The sequence below is a fragment of the Ipomoea nil genome, unplaced genomic scaffold (genome assembly GCF_001879475.1).
Source record: "Ipomoea nil cultivar Tokyo-kokei standard unplaced genomic scaffold, Asagao_1.1 scaffold3104, whole genome shotgun sequence".
NCBI classification, from domain to species: Eukaryota; Viridiplantae; Streptophyta; class Magnoliopsida; order Solanales; family Convolvulaceae; genus Ipomoea; species Ipomoea nil.
The window spans coordinates 1,554,191-1,575,525 of NW_017619532.1; the positions used below are offsets into that span (position 1 = coordinate 1,554,191).

At 35.5% G+C, this 21,335-nt stretch overlaps 3 protein-coding genes and 1 non-coding gene across 8 annotated transcripts; 1 reads left to right on the top strand and 3 right to left on the bottom strand.

Annotated features, from left to right (window-relative positions):
- Positions 1-527: 527 nt before the first annotated feature.
- LOC109166699 lies at positions 528-3,256 on the bottom strand. The gene is made up of 5 exons (XM_019315595.1): positions 2,976-3,256; positions 1,952-2,018; positions 1,314-1,362; positions 1,061-1,105; positions 528-783 (listed from the first exon to the last, which is right to left on the bottom strand). Exons 1-5 carry the CDS (start codon positions 3,222-3,224, stop codon positions 717-719), a joined length of 477 nt encoding a protein of 158 aa, XP_019171140.1. The 5' UTR covers positions 3,225-3,256; the 3' UTR covers positions 528-716.
- Positions 3,257-3,543: 287 nt separating this feature from the next.
- On the top strand, positions 3,544-3,617 carry TRNAV-CAC. Its single transcript has one exon. It is a non-coding gene; the product is annotated as a tRNA-Val (tRNA).
- A 794-nt stretch (positions 3,618-4,411) lies between these two features.
- LOC109166697 lies at positions 4,412-11,460 on the bottom strand. 3 transcript variants are annotated; one of them, XM_019315589.1, is made up of 9 exons: positions 10,925-11,458; positions 8,912-8,974; positions 7,541-8,299; positions 7,268-7,402; positions 6,925-7,008; positions 6,342-6,401; positions 5,894-5,980; positions 5,225-5,538; positions 4,412-4,717 (listed from the first exon to the last, which is right to left on the bottom strand). In XM_019315589.1, the coding sequence occupies exons 1-8, from the start codon at positions 11,372-11,374 to the stop codon at positions 5,266-5,268; spliced, it is 1,911 nt and encodes a 636-aa protein (XP_019171134.1). In that variant the 5' UTR covers positions 11,375-11,458; the 3' UTR covers positions 4,412-4,717; positions 5,225-5,265. The 3 variants fall into 3 exon arrangements, with proteins under 3 accessions (XP_019171134.1, XP_019171133.1, XP_019171135.1); XM_019315588.1 differs by lacking the exon at positions 4,412-4,717 and having other exon boundaries at positions 4,940-5,538; XM_019315590.1 differs by lacking the exons at positions 4,412-4,717; positions 5,225-5,538; positions 5,894-5,980 and adding an exon at positions 6,030-6,192 and having other exon boundaries at positions 6,296-6,401; positions 10,925-11,460.
- Positions 11,461-15,361: 3,901 nt separating this feature from the next.
- Positions 15,362-20,981, bottom strand: LOC109166698. 3 transcript variants are annotated; one of them, XM_019315593.1, is made up of 6 exons: positions 20,699-20,981; positions 20,469-20,575; positions 18,587-19,865; positions 18,345-18,492; positions 16,674-17,193; positions 15,362-16,227 (listed from the first exon to the last, which is right to left on the bottom strand). In XM_019315593.1, exons 5-6 carry the CDS (start codon positions 16,934-16,936, stop codon positions 15,537-15,539), a joined length of 954 nt encoding a protein of 317 aa, XP_019171138.1. In that variant the 5' UTR covers positions 16,937-17,193; positions 18,345-18,492; positions 18,587-19,865; positions 20,469-20,575; positions 20,699-20,981; the 3' UTR covers positions 15,362-15,536. The 3 variants fall into 3 exon arrangements, with proteins under 3 accessions (XP_019171138.1, XP_019171137.1, XP_019171139.1); XM_019315592.1 differs by having other exon boundaries at positions 18,345-18,495; XM_019315594.1 differs by lacking the exons at positions 18,345-18,492; positions 18,587-19,865.
- Positions 20,982-21,335: the final 354 nt, after the last annotated feature.

The window sequence follows — 21,335 nt, forward strand, 5'->3', positions numbered from 1 at the left end:
TACTATCACCTTTTATTTCATTTTTTTCACTCACTTTCTGTTGTCGTAACTCGTAACATATTTTGATTCATCCAAGAAAAAAATAGACCATAATTTTTTATTACATATGATCAGTGTTTTGCAAAAATCCCGTCTAGACACCGATTAATCAACACCTAGGCGCTGTCCGGCCGCCACATAACATATCACCATAATCGGTGGTCTAGGTAGCTGGCCTCCTAGGCACCGATTAGGTCGCCTAGTCGGCCGATTAGTTATTGTTCCTTTCTTTTTTAAATAGGTTATTTCACTCAAAATGATATCATTTTGACCGAAATAACCCAAAATTGTTCAAACATTAGATATTTTTTAAGTTAATATTTAATATTTTAGTATTAACTATTAAAGTATTAAATAGTTTATAATTAGTCAGTCTTAAAAAATTAAACAAATTTTTAAAAATAAAAAATTAATCAAAGGCGCCCCCGAGCGCCCGAGGAGTGCTTAGTGATTTTTTCAACCATGCTTATGACTAGTCTCTAAGAGTGTACTCCATCATTTGTCAAGAATATATGATATTAGTACAAGAATAGTCCAAAGTGGTACACTACCTGTCCATCTCAAGCCAGGATTTTAACTACTTCCACCCAAACTACCAGAACAAAACCATGTAGAACTGGAGTAGTATAAAGTATAAACATTTCACAATTTCACTAAATCATAAAAAACAAATGGAATCATGGAAAACGTGTGAGCCTGTTCACAGCTGTGTCTAGTGCATCTACGTTCCTCCGAAGGATTTTACTTCAAACTATCAAGGAAAACAGCACAAGATAAAAGTTTTAAAGAAATTACACAACTGACGGCTGTTGATGTTGTCGGTTGATTGGAATTCAGGCATGAAGAATCGTCGGAGCAGTAGAATAGAATGGGCCATCTTAAATGCTTTTATGAATGCTAAAATATGTTAGTGGTGTGAGACCAATTCCATGAGAACAATAAACAATGGACATATGCATATGCATACAAATGCACAACAGCATATTAAGGATTACATAAACTATGGCGAAAAAAAGGATACAGTTGTGCAGCAAGATTCTCAATTCCTTTCATTTCCTCATTCAATCTGCAATAGGATCAGCGCCAAAAGTAAGCCAGACATAATTATAATCTATAGTTAACATAATGCTTAAACTGCATAAACACATGTACCGACGAACCTCACAGGCCTCATTTTTGTTTACCTTCCTCTCTCTCTTGTTTTGTTGTTGTTCTTTTTTTGTTTTTTTTTTTTTTTTGCCCTTAGAATTTTAGTTAAGGTGAAGAGTTACTACCTGAGGCTAGAATTTATATACCGATTCCCCTTGGTTGCTGCATCAAGAGCTGTGGCATAAAATTGCACAAGTTAGATATAAGTCAGAGTAGTGTGACAGTAGAATCAAATAATACAAATTGAACAATGTGTTATTTATCAACTAAAGGGCTAAGTAGTTGGATCCCAACTCTTATACCAAATTGAAAAATGTGTTCCATCTTAACTAAAACTTAAACTGATAGTTAGATTGCACACATTTATAATGTGTATATATTATGTTCAACAATTCAGAAAAGGCTTCCAGAAAAATATAAGGATCGTAATGATGAAATTGAATGGAAAATTTTCCAGAGCACAAAAAGTATCAATTACAAAGAACAGCATTTAGTAAAGGTAGCTATTATTTAGTTTCAAGAGGAAAAGACAAGTATGCTATCTTTCAATCTTGTGGCTAGGCTAGAAGATTGCTGGATTTCATTCCACATTTTACTCATAGAAGGAACAATATTTACACACAACGGGCATAAACTAGCAGACAAACTGATCATATAGCTAAGAAGAACCACTAAGCATATGAAATCATAATGTACATATAACAAAGAATATACAGATGGGCTTGCTATCAAATAAAAGCCATGAAGTGCAGCTCATAAATACCACATTCTTGAAGGCGGCCAGCTGCATCATTGAAACAGCTCATATGCTCAATTGAATTGCTAGTAGCCTACAAACACACACAAAAATGAAATCAAGCACATATATTTTTGAAAAGCTAATAGTTTTAAAATTTTAACTTCGAAGTCAAAATAATCATCATAAGGTTAAGAATCGAACAATGTGAAACCCCTCAGAGTAAGAACTAGTAGCGACCACGTAAAGCCAATATGAATATACGGCCTAGTTCTGGAACTGAACATAGTCTTTCCTCAAAAATAATCCCAAAAAGCAACACATTGTGAGTCCAACCGGAAGAGATGTTGAGGCTGAGAGACTGCCAGCAGGGAAGCTTTTCTGGCTACGATGACTGACAGAAAGAAGACTATCTTTTCTTTTTTTTTTGGTGACTACAATCTAACACTAACTATTTGCTCAACATGAACCTATGACCTTCCGTGTTAGAAGGTTAACAGTGATGCCATCACCATAAGGTACTTGGCAAAGAAGACTATCTTTGTCATTCATGTGATTGATAAGACCTAACAACGACCTATGATCTCAATGAAAGATTTCATTTTGACAACAGAGTAACAATCGAAATAGCATTGGCCTTTATTCTGAACCTTGGTGAGCTCCTCTTTTAATTGTCTATATACAAGAGCTTTCAAAGTCATTTTGCAAGGAATAAGTGAATAACCTTTTTTTTTTAGTTCAAAGAAGCAGTTAAGTAAAACCTTTTAAAATCACTGCCAAATCCTCTTTCCTTATCCAAACAATACACCTGAAACTCTTCAGAATTAGAATCTTTTGATTTCTAGCATATCTTCTTCACATTATAACCCAATTTTCCTATCAAATTCACTTTCACCCACCAGATGATGTGTAGAAAGTTAAATCATCCAAAAAATGCATCTTCTATCCGTCAAGTTACATTCTTAATCCAAATTACCTAACCCTTTCCACTAATTCAGTCTTTAAAGGTGAATAGATGAGTAAAAAATTAGTGAATTTGAGAGAGAGAGACCTCAGAGAGGGTCGTACGGAGGGAGGCGAAGAGGCTAGTGAAGCTCTGGGCGATGGCCATAGAGTCTCTCTCCACGACTTCGAGGGCTTTCAGCATCTCGTTCTTACCAAACGACGCCGTTCGCAGTTCCCCATTCCGATTGTCGGCATCGGCGGCACCTTCGACGTGAGAGTTCCCCGGACGTTCGGATTGCTGATTATCGTCACCGGCACCGGAGACTGTAGTATCCGACCTCTCTGATGAATCCATGTCTCCTTCCCCTCAAGTTTTCAGCTGTTAAATTTATTTATGGAGTTAATTACCAAAATGGCGAAATTACTAATGAAAATACTGTTGATATTACTTTCGGTAATTTATTGTCCAGTAAAAATAATTAAAAATTTTCATGTCTGAGCCCGGGGACCTCTAGTGTGTGAGACTAGCGTGATAACCAACTACACCACCCAGACGTCTTTGTTAAGTTGTTTTGACTTTATTTTGTTAACCTATTGTTAGCTCATTTCATATATGCATACATTTCATACCATAATAGTTTAAGTATATAAAGTCAAAATATCATAACAAAGATGTCTGGGTGGTGTAGTTGGTTATCACGCTAGTCTCACACACTAGAGGTCCCCAGTTTGAACCCGGGCTCTGACAGGAAAATTTTTAATTGATTTCACTGACAACAAATTTCCCTTAAGTAATAATTCATCAAACTGTAAATGATTTTTACCATTTATATTTGATGTATATGCAATATAAAGATATATTGTGTATTAATATATTTAAAGGCATGAATCTTATTGGAAAAAAAATTATTAGTGATATAATTCAATTCTTAGTTACGAGCAAAGGGTTTAAACATATATGTTTATAAATTAGATGGTCTCAAATATATTTCATAATTTTATACAAATATTCAAAAAAATCTTAAAGCTATAGCGTGATATACTTATCAAACTCAAAATATTTAACTTAACACTAGAGAAACATAAGTTAATAGGGAAAAGAGATTTATTCGTTCTTTAGGCACCCGTTTGTTGACTAGGCGTGCTAGACATGCAAATCAGTCGATATTAATTTATTTGATTAAAAAATGATATAATTTTGAATAAAACAAATCTAAAAGGAAATCGATTCTCCCCTTGGCAAATTGCAAAGGACGCCATTGTCACCCTCAAGGGGACTCAATTTTCACCATGGCATTGCCAAGATTTACATTTTTCATTTTTTATTCCCGGCTTACATTGCACACTTCGATTCATTCAAATAGAAATATGCTATCATTTTTATTCGTTTCTTTACATCTTTTTCTAATAAAATCAAGACACTAGGCCAAAAGTTTAGTCCTTGAAAATCCACGTATCATTTTCTTAATATACACAACATAACTACAAAACTTGGGTTATTTTGCTATAAATCATATGCAACAAAAATATTACAAATGAAACTATAAGCTATACTCTTTTTCATTGTATAATTATGCCTTGTATCCTTGTGGTTTTCTAATAGTGCATCTCTAATCTTACTATGAAGTGATGTAAAAATTTCAAACTCCTAAGCAAAATTTGCTTGGTTATCACCTGGGTACTGCACTCCACCTCAACAAACTTTCAATATAATGCACAACTAACACCGAAAAAGGTGATCGAGTAGGTGAAGTATCACATAAGATCTTCCTAGTGCAGTTCAATTCTTGCTAACACCCTCTCAATCCAACTCATCATATAGGATCTTCCTAGTGTGGTTTACCTCTCCTGTGTGATTTGCAGGTTATTACACAAAAGCAGGATAATAAAACGATTTAAAAGATATACACAAGGATAGCTATATGCCTATATTGTAACCTGCAACATAATTCTCTTCATTCACAGGATATAACACCGACTCGATAAAGTTTTCCACGGATGAATATTATTAACAAGAAAGGAAAACCAAAAGAAGCAGAGGGAACAATTCAAAAAGAGAATGCACGATAACACGGTCATAATTAACGACTCTATATTGCTTGGTGCACTAATAGTAACCAACAAATTGAGTAAAGAAAAGAACGACCGACAATAATGCTGTAGAGAGAAAGTGCAACAATGCCTGAGCTAAACTTCTATAAAGACACCACCAATGTCTATGTAAAAGGGGGGACAGACCCGTACAAACTAAATAAACCCTAGAATTATTGTCAACTTTATAAAAGACTATGATGAGTACACTAGCAAGCAACAAGTATTGCTGTATTGGTATAACTAAATATATACACAAATAACCTGGTGTATTGAAGCCGGCCGGCCAGAAACTAGTAGCATGGTCACTCGCCATTGTTAGCAGCCGAGTTATCTTCGGGTCTAGCTTCGTCGAGTGGTTTCTGACTATCCAGCCCAGCCTCCGTTGATTTCTTAAGAACGTCATTGCCTTCTTCCTCGTCTGTATGGGCATTAGCCAACTTCTCTCTGTCCTCGAAAGTTGGAGTGACCAATGGTTCAGTGCCAACATTTTTTCTGGCGGTTTGCTCATGTATAGTGAGCGTTGCAACTTCGTCTCTTGATGCGTACCAGGTATTACCACAAGGTCCACACTCCAGCTGGCACAGAAATAACAATCAGTACCCCAAAGGGAGAAAACTTATCTATGACAAGCAACGTCGTTTCAAGGCCATTCAAGCCTTCAAGGCATATCGAACTTTAACTAGGTTAAATTCATAAAAGGAAATCAAAATATGAATCTTTATTTTTTGCACCAAATTTATAGAAAACCCACAAGAAAAATACTCCGATGCATAGTTCAGAACAACAAATTGGCAGAAGTTTCGAGGATGGAAGAGGATTAGAGGAGTAATACTTTATCTACTAGCAAGATACAATATCAAACAGTTTTACAATTTACACACAATATCAATACAAATTATAGCAAAGGCATCAATGAAATAAGAGAAAGACCTGATAACGGTCCCCATGTCCCGTTTGAATGATTTCTAAGAGACGCACTTGTTTCTCAGTACATCTGTTGCACCGAGCATCAGTCATCTGTGCCATATCAAATAAGACGTTTATTTAAAAAATTAAAAAAAAAATTAAAAAAAAAAAAGGTCACAGCATTTTCATGGTGCTACATAGGATGGCATCCATTATATGCTCCGGAAGAGAAATAAAATATGGCTTATTAACAGTGATGGTATGCATTTTCCTCCCCATAACTAATTACCGAGTAAAGAATAAGCAATTGAATAACTCAATAGCAATGTTGAAAAAATCACTAGGCGCCTGGGGACCGCCTAGGCGGGCGCCTAGGAGGCCAACCGCCTAGCGCCTAGGCGTGATTTTTGCAACACTGCTCAATAGATTGATTAAGTAAAAGAGAAACAGTGATTCAAAAAACAAAAAGAACCTGTATGAGCTCTTGCTCATCAGGCTTCCTGCGTGCAATCTCTTCTGCTGTCAATCCCTCCTGAAATTCAATTGAAGAATAAACAATTATATATAGCAATGATAACACAAACGCAACTAAACCGTAATCCTACTCTAGTTGTATTGGCTATAGGGATATAGCAATGATAAACAATATGCTAATATCAAATCTGAAATTCCTGAGGAATAGAAAAAGAAAAACTTCCACATTTTTAATGAAGACTAGGAAATTGTATATGATCAATTTTCATGAAGGTAAGCAGCTTAAGAAGATATCATTTTTTTTTTTGGTTGCCCAAAGGTATCCCTCCAGCCGATAGCCAGAAGACTAATCCCCCGTCCCTACTGTCAGCACACTAAGTGGTAGGGGACTGGCCAAATGGTTTGCTCCATTCACATGGGTGGGGATCGAACCCCCAACCTCATGCTTAAGGGACAAGGTGCTGAACCAGTGAACCACCACGCCAACCATGTTGGTTAGCTTAAGAAGATATCATTGTTAAGCTCCAAAATTACATATTTACGTGGTGGGTCAAGCCATTCATGCCAATAACAACCCTTACTTTTAACTCATTTGGCGACATGTTCAATATTTGATATGCTTCCAACTCCCCATTTAAAAGCCGTTGGGCTAATTGCACGTTGTTCTGCAAAAAAAATAAAGAAAAAGAATTTGAAAATCTACATTTAATTTAATGAAGGTTAAATAAAAGCTAAGATTCTTACAAATAAAACACCATGGATGGACATATATGTATTCCTCCCTAATGTCATTCTAAAAGGTCACATTCAGAGAAAACAGCATATTTCAATTAAATACTAATCAATCCATTACTGTCATCCCTGAGATAGATACATCATACATATCCGTAAACATGGCTAAAGAAAAGCATCTCCAAACCTAACCTTAAAATTAAAAGATAACTGCCGCATCTTTTGGTTGTACTTCTGGAAATCAGACGAAAGTGCTTCATGTGCAGCTTTCTCGACAGCAACTACTGCAGGAACAGCAGTGTCTCGCCAACAAATATTTGCATCTCCCTGTGGAATAAAAGCGCAAAACATCTCAAAAGGAATCCTACTATACCCTGGTATTCTAGAAAGTAATCAAACCAATCTGAAGAACATTATGCATACATTTGAAACTAATCTAAACAGTCAGAAGAACAGAATGCATACATTTGACTTGTTTTCTTCAGACTCATTTACAAGGTTTGAGGAACTAGTTTTACTTGTAAGATCAGTGACATCAGAAACACCTTTTTCTTTAGCATCATCCTTACCACTACCCCCAGGGTTACTCATAAACTGAATAGCTTGAAGCAGCTTTTCCAACCACTTGTCACGGTGTTTTTCACCAGTAAGTGCATTGAAATCTGAAAGTATTTTGAAATACTCTGATGCAGTGTCTACACAGCTTCCTGGTGTTTCTGCCTTTAGAAATTGGCCATATCTACTGGGTGCATCATCCTTTCTAGAGACATCCAAAGATGGGATGCTCTTTTTCCTCAAAAGACGTTTACTCTTAAACAAATGATCTTCCTGTACAGCTGCAGCATCCTCGAGCACAATATCAGGAAGATCTCCAAGTCGCGAAAATGTTTTCTGAACAAGGAGATCAATCTCATGCTGCTTGCTATCTTCATAATCCTTATCTGTTAACTTAAAAAGATTCATCTGCTCGGTGTCATAGACTCTTTGGACGAAAAAACCAGGATGTTGCTTGCGATTTGGAATCTGTTTGTTTAAGGGGATAAAATGTACAACACACTTGTGCATGACAGACTCTGCAGGAACCTCATCACGGTGAAAGCTATAAAACAATTCCCTCGTATCACGTGAAGGCCAGTTTGCACCTGTTCTACTTTCTGCCTCCTCAGGTCGATAAAACCACTGTCCAGTAACCATCATGCCCCCTTTGCTGGTCTGGGAAATATCCTGCAAATGCCCACCCCCAAAAACCCACCCAAAAATAAATAAGAACTCATTGATAAGAGTGGTGATTGGAGGAGACAACCAGGATAGTCAAAATTCATTATTCATTGTTTGGATAATATATTTGAAGCATCGTCTACTCCTGGAACAAATCATTCTTAGGAACACCACTATCCAAAGGAATAGGAACTCATAGAATGTGAGAAATGGAAAAGGAAATATGAAACCAGGCATTTAAAACCAGCTTGATCTTGCATAAGAAAAGGAGAGGAGGGCATAATTGAAATCAGGAAATCTTATGGGTACACTGAACTCTACTTTTAGGTAGGTATTTAATTATTTATAGCAGTAAAAGGAATTATTTTGACTCAACTTTAATACACATAATGGCCACTAACATAAGTAACAAGAATAGGGAAGTAAAGGACTCAAAACTTAATGCAAATTTGAACTAGAACATAGCAACTTCCACATGCTGAAAATTTGGACAGTCTACACTAGATTTGGAAACACATGTTGAAATTCCATTATTGATAACCATCAATAAAAGTTTGAAGTGAGAAACAAAAATAAAAATAAATTAAATTAAAAACTGTTCATAATGACAACAAATACCTTAATAATAGCAACATAAGGTTTCTGATTTGGCTCCGCAGGAACTAAGAGCACTGGATCTTCCTACACAATAATAACACCATAGTAACATAAGAAAAAGGAAGCACAGTGCACGAGATCCACTATGCATATCTCTTGGGTAATTCTTACTGGTAACACAAGTACATAATACAAAAAGAAAATTGGAGACTTGTGAAAACCGGTTAACTGGCAGTGTCTTACAGATAAAAAGAAAATAACCCAGGAACCAACCCCTAAAAAGAACGCATACAATGTACTTTCCATCAGAAAAAATTAAATTTGCCTACCAACCAGTCCACTTCTAGTTCAACTCGAAATTGCAGTTTATAACAGTACCATAATAAGCCTTATTATTCTTTCTTACAGTTAGACATTTAACATATTAAATCTAGCAAGTCAATGATTGTATTACATAGAGAGTTCAAGACGATATATTTGGCGTTTGGTTGGTGACTTTTGTACCCTACTATCGGATTTGATTCCCATTGCCATGTTTGTTTGCCTACTTTTGCTATCCTACTATTGGATTCAAATCCTTTAGTAATCATAAAACCCAATACCCTTTTCCTCCAATTTTGAATATGGAATCAAAAATGAGGAAAAAAATAAGAAAATAAAAAAGGTTATTGTCCACGCACTTAATATGGAACTTTAATATATGTATTATATATATTTTTATATATTTATTTATTTTTATTTTAATTACTTATTTATTTATTTATTTATTTTTATTCCAATTCCTATTTACTAGAGACTTCTTCCACTTAAACCCATTACAATGGCCGAGTATTTGATTCCAATTACGATTCCAACTCCAATGTTTGAACCAAACGCCCCCTTAGACTCCAAATAAGAATAAATGTAGCATGTGCAGAGCAATTCAGATGCCACACACTCTTTATCATGTTACATTGTTACCAATTAGTAACGGTAACATTTTTAAATAGAGAATGAACAGCTGCTAGAAACAATGATTAATATCAATGTATAATGCATTTGTTTGCCATTAAAATGTTTCTTGGAACTATGAATGGCTATAGCAATCTAGGTACATGTTCCCTTCAAATTTTGTAGCTATTATGGAAAGCCATGAGTTATCCCAAGTAAACAACAAGTTAACAATTTAAATCTTAAAAGTATAAATAGTGAAGGTAATGACAACCTAAACTACAAATATATAGCAAATGTAATACAACTAAACTCGAGATACTTTCCTTACTTGAGAATTTGTAAACTTAGCCAACAGGATGAAGGATTAGGGTTATTCCTAGCCATGGTATCCAAAACATTCTACTCTGAGTTTTTCAACTTATTAATTGAAATCGTCACTCAGTGAGCAATTTGATCTCCCTAGTCCTTCAAAAGGAATTTCTCACTAAAGCAATCAATCTAGCCCATCTCAAAGAACAAACCTGTTATGAACTGCAGCAGGGTAAAGGCTGAAGGCTAAAGGGGGTGGTGGTACTGATACCTGGCAAGTTTTAAATTTAAGGTTAAAGTATTTGATGGTAGTGATGGTGCAAGAGGCTGAGATATTTGGATAAAAGGAAGAAAGGGTGGGTGTCATCACATTTAATTGAAGTTGCAATAACAGAAGCAGCCAAATCAACAATGGTTACTGATATTCAAAATTTTCTTCTAAGTCATAAAACTGAGACAGAATTTTTCATTACAGGTTAAAAATTATACTTGCTCTGTAAGCTCAATTTCCCTTCTTCAGCAATAAACTGCTGTCCCTTTTGAATGTCTTTCTATGAATACTCTATTGCTTTCCATTTTACTAGTCCAGTTCATTACAAAACCCAGCAAACAAGCAGAAAAAAATCTAAAGACTCAATTTTTGGCAATGCCACACCACACAAAACAATAGCCCTAAATAATGAAGATGATTTCAGTTAGCAACGCAACCCTAATCCAATAACAGGAAATTCTTTTCAGCTCAAACAAATTAAGCAAGCAGAGATATGAATAAAATAACACAAAATCACTCACTAGATCATAACGAAATCCATCATACTCGAAGGCGTCGTAGTGTTTCCTCCGTCCTCGGCCTTTGCCACTAACCCTAAGGACATCTCCAACGGGTTTGGCGTCCTCCTGCGGCTCATCTTGCTCCTCCTCCCCGGCCGAGGGTTCCGCTTCCGGCTCCACCTCTTCCACCGCTTTCTTCTTCTTCCTATTCCTCTTACTATTATCTTCGCATTCTTCCTCCCCCATCTCTCTCTCCTCTACATCCTCCACCGCTTTCCTCTTGTTCACCTTCCGCTTCTCTCCACCACTCTCCTCTCCCTCCCGATTCTGCAGCTCTTCTTCTTCTTCGTAATCCTCCCCGAGCAGCATTTTCTTTGGTTTCTGAGAATTCTGCCGCGACAGCGGCGGCGCTGCTTCACCCTCGTCGTCGCTTGTTGCTATCTGTCTGAACAGCCTGATACCATTAGCCATTGATATCTGCGTGTCCGCTAGAAATAGCACAGGAAATTCTCTAGCTTGCCATGTGGAGAATGGCGGTATTTACTACGCCTTTTTCATCAAAAACCTGCTGAAAAAAAAAAAAAAAAAAAAAAAAAAAAAAAATGTACGGACTATACAGTATCTTTTAGCTTACCTATAGCTTCCCAACTAATTTTATTTGACAATTTCTAGTTAGAAATTTGGTTGGAAAAGTATACAATTGTTAAGAGTATAATACATATATTCTCACTTTCTACTCTATTTTTTTACTTTCTATTGAGGTGTCATCATTTGATTGATTTAAATAACAAAGTGGATCACCGTTTTTATTAATTCACTTTTATTTACCCAATAAAATTTATACACGTTGCGAGAGTTATACTCTACAGAAATGCATATATCATTTTCCATTTTTTAATAACAAGAGAAATTTGCAATCATTATTCTAGTTTATGTATTTGATTGAGAAGGTGTTTGTCAGAATTAAATTCATGACCTTTTAATATAATAATTATATTTTATGAGACTTTTTGGTACAAAAATTTCATCTATTCACTCCCTCTTTTCGAGGCAACTTAGGTTGTCCTCATTCCAGAAAGATGAGCTCTTGTTTGTTGACCATAATTCGTGAGTTCAGTTACCGTAGGGAATATATCGTGAATATCTATAAAAAAAAAAAAATTATGCTTGTTTCTTTCTCTTGTTTAAGGCAAGCCGTAAATTTTGAATATTGTAGTCTTTTACAATGAAAGAAGTTGAGACAAAGTTGTTAATAATAGATTACTTAGAGAAATAGGTAAAAGAAATTTCCATCCAAGATTTAATAGTTGGTCCATTCTGAGCCTTGGTAAAGTCCATCTTGTTGCAATAGAAATGAACAAGAACGAAAAGGTTTTAGCTAATGTAATAACAATACTTACTATTGTTCCAAAGACTTTACCCCTTTTAGTTATGTCAAAAAGCTCAGGAACAAATATGTATGGAATAGAAAGATTCTAACCCCCTAAGTAAAGAATTGTTACAAATAATGAAGAAATTAGTAGATTCATATATGAAGCAACGTAAAATAAACCAAATTTGATGCCTGAATATTCGATTTGATACCCCGCTACTAATTTTTCTTCTGCTCCTGGTAAATCAAAAGGTAATCGCTCGCATTTGGCTAAAGAAGAAATTATAAAAATGATAAATTCTATCAAGATTAGAACTAATAGTGATTTGTGCTCAATTTTTTAGGAAAATATAACTTATGTGGAGAGAGAAAATGTGGGGGCTTCCTGCAATATGTTGGTTTTTGTGGGTCTCGCAAGAGAGAAAGTGAAGAAGAGAGGCACAACGGGAGCGTTTTGTGCATGTACAAGTATACAGATACAGCGCCCAGCCGGACGCGTGCATACCTGTTTTTTTTTTTTCTTTTCTTTTTGTGTCTGACCTACTTTTTTCCCCTCTTTTTCCTTTTTATCCAATGTCGCTTGAAAGCTTGTTATTTTTTTATTTTTTTTTTATAAATTTTAGCAAGTTTTCTGCCAACAAAAGGTTGCCATCAAAGACAATCTTTTGACTATTTTTTTTGTTATTTTATTATTATATTTGTAATATAATATAAAAGTAGATCATTTTTAAGAGTAAGAAAGTATTGGATGGATATAGAAAAATTAGAGAAGAATTACAAATTTGATAATTGTAAAAGTGAAAGAATATTGCAGGATAGCATTAAGCAAGTATAAAATTTATTGGAATAAAGTCCAAATTGGCCACTGAACGTAATTTGAAAATGCAATTAGGCCACTTAATGAAAAAAAAAAAGTACAATTGAACCATTGAACACTCTAAATGTGTGCAATTTCAGCTGATAGCAGGTTACCATCAATTTCAATAGGTTACCTGCTTACGTGGAAGGTGAGTTGACATTTTAAATAACTTTTAATAATAAACTATAAAATAAAAATAAAAATAATATTAAAAAAATTACAAAAATTACAAAAAAAAAAAAAAAAAAAAAAAAAAAAAAAAAAAACATCTTCGGGGTGGCCGCCTCCTCCTTCGTCTCCAACCAGAGACGAAGAGATCTCTTCGTCTCTGGTTGGAGACGAAGTGATCTGTCTTTGCCTCCAACCGGAGACGAAGAGCATGTCTTCGCCTCCGACTGGAGACAAAGGGCATGTCTTCGTCCCCGCGCGTAGACAAAAGAAGGGGGAAGGGGGTGGCTTGAGACAGGTTCTTCGTCTCACGACATCCTCTTGGAGAAGGGGTGGTTGGCGGCCACCCCAATGTTTATTATTATTATTTTTTAAAGTTTAATTTAATTAAAATTTAATTTGTATTTTAAAGTTTATTATTAAAAATTATTTAAAATTCCAACTCACCTTCCCTGTAAGTAGGCAACTTGTTGAAATTGATGATAACCTGTTATCAGGTGAAATTGTACACATTTGGGGTGTTCAGTGATTTAATTGCACTTTTTTTTTTTTTTTCGTTCAGTGGCTTAATTGCACTTTCAGGTTATGTTTAGTGGCCAATTTGAACCTTATTCCAAATTTATTTGATGGTCTGTGTGTTTACATACCAAATCCTAACTAAAAATGTAAGTTAATACTTAATGTACATATCTCTATCTTTTGTATTATATTATAGAGTACTTAATAATTATTAAGTGCGGGGTATGCATTTAGATAACTCATAGACAAGCAACAATGAACAATGCAATGTTGAGTATTTGACAGACCTGGAACCCAAACTTTTGTGGTCATGGTGTTTTTACATTTCTTGTTCTTTATATGGAATTTTTTATACTGAGATCAACAACTGCAATATACTGAAATACAATTGCAATGAATGTTCATTACTATAGTGTTAATTTTGTTTGAAATGAATATTATTATCATAGGCGCTACTCAGCAGTCGAAGTAGTCTCCGGCATGGGCAGAGGCTTGCAACGGAGATTGGGAGATTATGTACTGGCGAAACAGAGTTATGGAGAACGTCCATGGCGGCCTGGGAGTGGTCAATGGTAAAAAAGAAAATATAATAAAAAACATATTCCTGAGAACTCAGGAATAGGTTAATACCAATGTGTCAATAATAGCTATTCCCCCATCAGAGGGAATGATCCATTCCCAAGAACATTGTTCCTGGGAATATAAGTGGTTACCAAACAGAGGAATAGGTCCATTACTGAAAATGCTATGTCATTCCAAATCTATTCCGTGAACCAAACAGCCAATAAGTTCAACCAATTTTGCGCATTAAAAATCTCAAACCATCACGCAATACAATTATTATTGACCATACTAACTACTTGCAAAACTCAATTCACGAGAATTGTCTCGTGATTTTTTTAATAGTTTCTTTTTAATTTAAATCTTTTTAAACAAACATAAATGAATATATTTAAAATAAACTCCTAATCACGATATATTTTCCTCCCTCGATCTCCCCATCATGAATCAATCATTATATCTTGGGCTACTAATAATCCTATCCCCTGAAACTGAAAATTCAACTGCTTTCTCTCCCTTTTTCGTCTGCTCCCACGAATTAAAAGCCTGGTCCGGCGACTTGGTGCTGCCGGCTAACGCTCTAATGGAAGGTTGAGCCGGTGGTGCCATTAGTAGACTCCATCATCTGGCTGTTTTAGGAATATGTGTTAAATCTCAGATCATCTCCAATCGTTCTTCAAAGGCTTCAGAGACTCTACAGATCTGTGAAGAAGCACTGAGTTCATCTAACAACTTTGGCTTCAAATTTGTAAAACAGTGTGCGATCCAAATTTTCTATAACATTGCTAGGAAATTTGTTTCTATATCTAATTGTAAAGAATGCATTACCATTCTAACAATCTGTATTGTAAACATATCTACCTATGAATTAACCTTTTATTTTCAAAAATAAAATAAAATAATAAACATGTTTATGTTTATTTCTTAATAGCAGCACCATCATTTTTGCATTTGAATACAAAAATAAAAGACCCAAAAATAAACACAAACAAATAAAAGGAATATTTCATTAGCCCAAGATAACACCCCATAGAAGTGTGTTTTTAGACAATGCAAGCAAAAAATAAAAATATTATATTCAGTAATTTCTTTGCTGCCATTATAACCAGCAAATGTTATATGAATGAAAAAATATGATGAATCAGTTGCCCAGCTTACAGAAAAAATGGGACTGATATATTTGAGAACTGTGTGCTTTTATCCTGCCCACTGCTCTCAGCCATTTCCTTCAAAGTAACCCAAGATTTTCTCTTTCTCTTGTTAGATGTGCAAATGGCTTGATCGTCTTGATCGATATCCGTGGCAGTCGAAATACTTTCAGATTCAACAGGTTTCTTTAATCCTGACTTATTCCTTCTCTTTCTCTTCGAGTCCAACAAGGAAATGTCCATTCTCAGTGATGGAGTTGAAGGCTCGTCTGCTGGCAGCGCAATATGATCACCCTGGACAATCTCCGGTGAAGTCACTATATCTATTTTGCTGTCCTTATTGTTACTTGCTGCGACTGTCATTGGTTCAGAAGACTTGGTAGTTGAGGATTTAGGATGCTCGACTTTTGTAGATGGTTTGTCCTTTGGTGGGCATGTCATTGGTTCAGAAGACTTGGTAGTTGAGGTTTTAGGATGTTTTACTTTTGTAGATGGTCTGTCCTTTGGTGGGCATATCTGCTTCAAATAGCCTCTAGGAGTTCCTCTCTTTAGATTTCGATGCGAACAAAACTGGCAATTATAGACAACATAATTCTGTGGGCTGTTTCTGGGTTTCTTGTTCCTGCGTCGTGCCTTTGCATTATTCTTCTCAACTCGAACAGTACAGTTATAGCCTGGTTGAAGAACAGATTCACATCTGGGGAAGATTGCACATAAACAAATCTTTTTCAGCCTTTAAGTCGTGAAACAAGTATAGAAGTTTTGGAATCAAAAGGTATCATAGTAATAGCAAAATAAAGAAATATTTGAATGGAACATTTGGATCAGTAAGTAGTAACAAACAATCAAAATCACCAAAAATTTCTCTACTCATCATGATATTAACAATTATACCAGAAGCCTTCAGTAAAACTAAAGGGCACCCAATAGAAGGCTATATGATAAGCTCTTCACGAGAAATATTGTAAACAAGAAAAAAAAAATAGTGCTACTCCAAGATTAGAACTAAATAAAGGGATCACACTAAACTTTTTTGTTCAAACCAAAAAAATTTAGCAAACAAGATTATTGCAGATGAATATAGATTTAAAGAAGGTTAAAAAATGAAAACTATTTGAAATAAGGGGGTAAACAAGACGAAACCTTTGGCAAGAGAACAAAGACGGCTCAGGAGGCAATCCCAATGCCTCAGAGGATGCAGCTAAACGATTGCCAAAAAAGGCGCCCAATGAGGGTATGGACGCTTCACCACTAGCCCAAACTGCGAGATTCTTCATATGCTCCAGTTTCAGCATCGACTTGGCATTAATGTGACTCTGTTTATTCCCCTTCGGCTTTTGTCGTGGTGTAATTGACCCCAAGGTCACACTGCCACTGCCTCCTGCTTTAAGTTCTTTCTTGCCCATCTCTTGGTTGCCGCTGCAATGCCTTTCACACGAATTTCACCTGACAGCTGAATGGAATTTGTAATCTGGACAACTGGTGAAGGGTGATATGAAGTATCAATGCTCTCAAATTCTAAACAGCATCCCTGATTGTCTAATGATTTGTTGAAGCTCTAAAGTGGGTGGGTCTATGTTGTTAAATTATCAGTATTGCCTCTGCAATAGTCTCGTTTCTTGAATAAAACTTGGCACGCCTAGAAACAAGAGGCTTGGTAATCCTACAAAGTAAAAATCATTTAAATAAAGAAAAAAAAAATCATAATTTAAGAAATCAGAAATATGGGAGGAATGAAAGACTAAAGAGGTTGACATCTAGGCTGATCAGTCAATGTTTAGATAATCTAAAACTGCGTAATTTCACATAACTTAAGCAATTGAGAGAGAGATTTTTATGAATGTGACAACAAATGAATTAAAAATTTTAGTTTTATCAAAACGGGCCGGATACCAATTCCTTCTTCAAGTAATTCAACGGTTTGCAATTCCAAACAGGAAAAATTCAATCAATCAAGACAATTAGTTGTAAAATTGGTATGATATACACATCATCTTTGACAGCAAGAGCTGTTGATACCAGCAAGAACCCATTTCGCCAAATAATACAAATTCCTTCACCACTTTTGCTCCCTGATTATCAAATGGAATTGCAAAGCTCCTAAACAATGCTATTTCAAAACTTATTCACCAATCACCAATACTTAGCTGGACTCAGCATTTAACTATCAAATTGAGTGTTTAAAAAGCTTAAAGAAGTTAAGTTTATGCAAGGAGATATTTATAATTTAAATGCCAAAAGATATACTAGTAGCTTTATTAGTAAGTACATAAATAACCACCTAGCACTTTGATATGTCTGAAAGAGATTGTCCGATTGACTTAGAGCATTCTATTGTGCAATACTTGTGACTCCATGATTAACAAATTATTCCACAATTAATAATAATAATTAAAAATTCTATAGAGCAATACTTGAAACTCCAGGACTAATTTTCTCATACACAATAACTCCTTGGGTTATTTCTCAAAAATTTTCATAAAAATATTAATGAACAATTAAAGAAAATTTAAAAATTTTCAAACCTAATAACAAACTGTCTAGACTCCCGAATTAATTTTCAAACACTAACAACAGAGTCCAGCGAGTACGATACAATTTAATTTTGTATGAAATATGTAAAAATTTAATTTATGAAATCCAGCAAGTGCGATCCGAATGGACTGGAAGCACTGTTCTGGGACAACATGAAAAACATCAAAACACCGACGACCGGACAAAGAATCATTCCCCTAGCCGACGAGGACCATTGTGAACCGCCGTAAGCATCGCCACTTATAATGAAACAATGAGGAGAGAGAGAACTCAACTCACCGTCGCCTTGAAGGAAAACCACAATCACCAGTCGGCCCTCCGCGAAATCGAAGCCTTGCAGACCCTCCAGAACTGCCCAAACGTTGTCGTAATGCACGAGTTCTTTGGAGCGAGGACGACGACTCTGTGCTGGTCCTGGAGTTCCTCCCTACTGACAACATGAAAAACACCAAAATTGAGGACACACACGTCCATTGTCTTCCATTAATAACCAACTAGGTTTGAGTCACGTTCATTCTTACCTGGGACGACATCCAAAGGCTCAAGAATCACATCCTCGTGCACCGACCGGAAATGGACAACATCGACGATGAAGAAGACGGAAAATTTGGGATTAGGGATTAGTTTAGGGTTTTATTTATTTATTTTACTTATTTAGTTTTAATAATAATATATATTAAATATATTTTAATTGTAGTCCACATCATTATAGGTAATTTCTTTTCAAATCCACGTGACTGCTATATCAACATTAACATGAAGGTTACAGGTAAAATAGGTAAATTGTATTAATATAACAAGTTAAAAGGTTTAATTAAAACATTTTATATATTGAAGGTCCAATTACTTTTTTTTGTTATACTTTAAGGACCTATTTAACCCTTATCTCAATTTTAAAATTTTTTATATATTGAAGGTCCAATTACTTTTTTTTTGTTATACTTTAACGGCCTATTTGACCCTTATCTCAATTTTAAAATTAAAATTGACTTAAGAAGTTAACTTTAGGTCCCTATCAGTATCAGACTGCCGAACCCGCCCTCCTCTCCTCTCTCATTCTACTCCGTGAGGCGACTACCGACCCCGCCCTCCTCTCCTCTGCCGTCGCCAACGACGCCAAGTCGCTCGCTCGCCGTCTGCTCACCTGCTCGTCGATCGTTGCTGGTCGTGTGCGGTGTGCCAGGTCCGTCTGTTTGTCTCTGGCTGGTCGACCGTCCACAGTCCACTACTCCGTCTGTAGGTAATCTTCTGGATCTGGTCGTCTGCCTTACTACGTAGGTCGTTTGATAGTTTCTTCTAGTAGTTAATCTTCAGTATGTAATCTTCTAATTAGTTTAATTAGTTTCTTCTGTAGTTAATCTTCTAATAATCTGTGTTTCTTCTGTAGTTAATCTTCTAATAATCTGTGTTTCTTCTGTAGTTAATCTTCTAATAATCTGTAGTTCATCTGTAGGTAATCTGTAGTTAATCTTTTAATTAGTTTCTTCTGTAGGTAATTAGAAGATTAATTTGTAAGTAATTTCATTAATCTTCTAATAATCTGTAGTTAATCTTCTGCCACTTCCTAGTTAATGTTGCTTGTTTCAACTTTCAAGTATAATAATTTCTGTAGTTAATAAGTTCAAAGTATAATAATTTTGAATACTAGCTCTATTACATTGTAACGCCTCCATTGAGGCTTGAACTCACAACCTTCCTAATGGAAGTCCAACCCGGGTACCATTGGACCTTCCTAAAAGTTGTTTATTCAATTAAACTTACAGTACTTGAAGAAATAAACACCAAAATTTGATGAACTCCCTGAATTTTACAAAGAAATAAACACCAAAATTACAATACCACTCAGGAAGCATTTTACATGCATTCATATAGGATTCAGAGTTAACATAATTTCAAAAACTCTCTCTCTCTCCCACATACACACACACACACAAATATACAGTAATACAAATAACTTCATAACAAATTAAACTTCAAATACTTACTACCTTATCTCCTTTGAAATGTAAGTAGGCAAGTAGCTATAGCATATAGGATGAAAGATTCATCCTTTCAAATTTTGCACACAAACACACTGTTTAGCTCCTATATAAGAACATATTTAGAAAAAAAAAAAAAAAAAACTAAAGGGGCTAAACTACGGTATTAAATATTCTGGAAAAAAAAAATGTAACAGAGTTTTTATAATTTTGCTCAAATTTTTTATAATAAATATATAACTAAAGAAGTAACAAATTTTCAAAAAAAAAATGTTAAAAATAACTTTTCTGAAAATAAAATAAAATAAACTCCACAATATATGAAGATCTAATTTTTAAATACAAAAAAAAAAAACTATAGAATTATTCAGCAAAAAATCGAAGAATAAAAAAAGGTAATGAAATCAAATGTTACTGTTGTTACCCATTAAATTTTCTAAGCTGGAGGATTTGACGATTTGACGAGCCATTGAGTAGCATACCGGCGGACAACGGTCACAAGTCGAAGCCTTGGAAGAGATCTAGGGTTTCCTGAGTAAAGAGTTGAGAGATAATGAGTGATTGAGAAGAGAGAGGCAACTCAAAGCTCAAGCGAGAAAGTTCGAAATTATGAGTCTCTGAAACTCTAAAAGTGAGAGGTTAGAGGAGACTCACCAGGTTGAGCAACGATTTGACGAAGGTGTAGGAGAGACTCGAGAGACGAGATGACAGAGCCGGAGAAGAAGTCACGGAGAGGTTGGGAAACTGCGAGAAGAGTGAGAGGCAGAGCCGTAGAGAGGCGGAACGGAGGCGGGGTTGAGTGGTTGAGAGATGGAGAGATTTTGTGGGGTGAGAATGGTAGAAAAGCTCTGAGAGAGAGAGTGAAAATTTGAGAGGGGTGAGCGGCGGAAACAATGAATGAGAAAGATCTGATATGAAAGACGGAACCCTAAACATACTTTACATATATATATGTGAGTTCGGGTTTCGGGTCGGGGACGGGGAATGTGGAAACATTTCGGGGACGGGGACCCCATTCCTTGCCCCCGCCCTGTTGCCATCCCTATCTACATTGATAATGGATGATTGTAGATAATTGAAAAACAAAATTATACCATCCAGGAATTACTCATCCACAAATTTTGACAAATTCCCACCAATAACATTACTGTTTTTCTGTCACTTTTTCAAGATTGACAACACATTCTAGCGTTCTTTGAACTCTGAGTTGATGAAAATTCATCAAGAAGAGACCTTTTAATTGATGTGCTCTCATTCCCACTCAAAAAATTGCTTCCAGCAACCTATTATG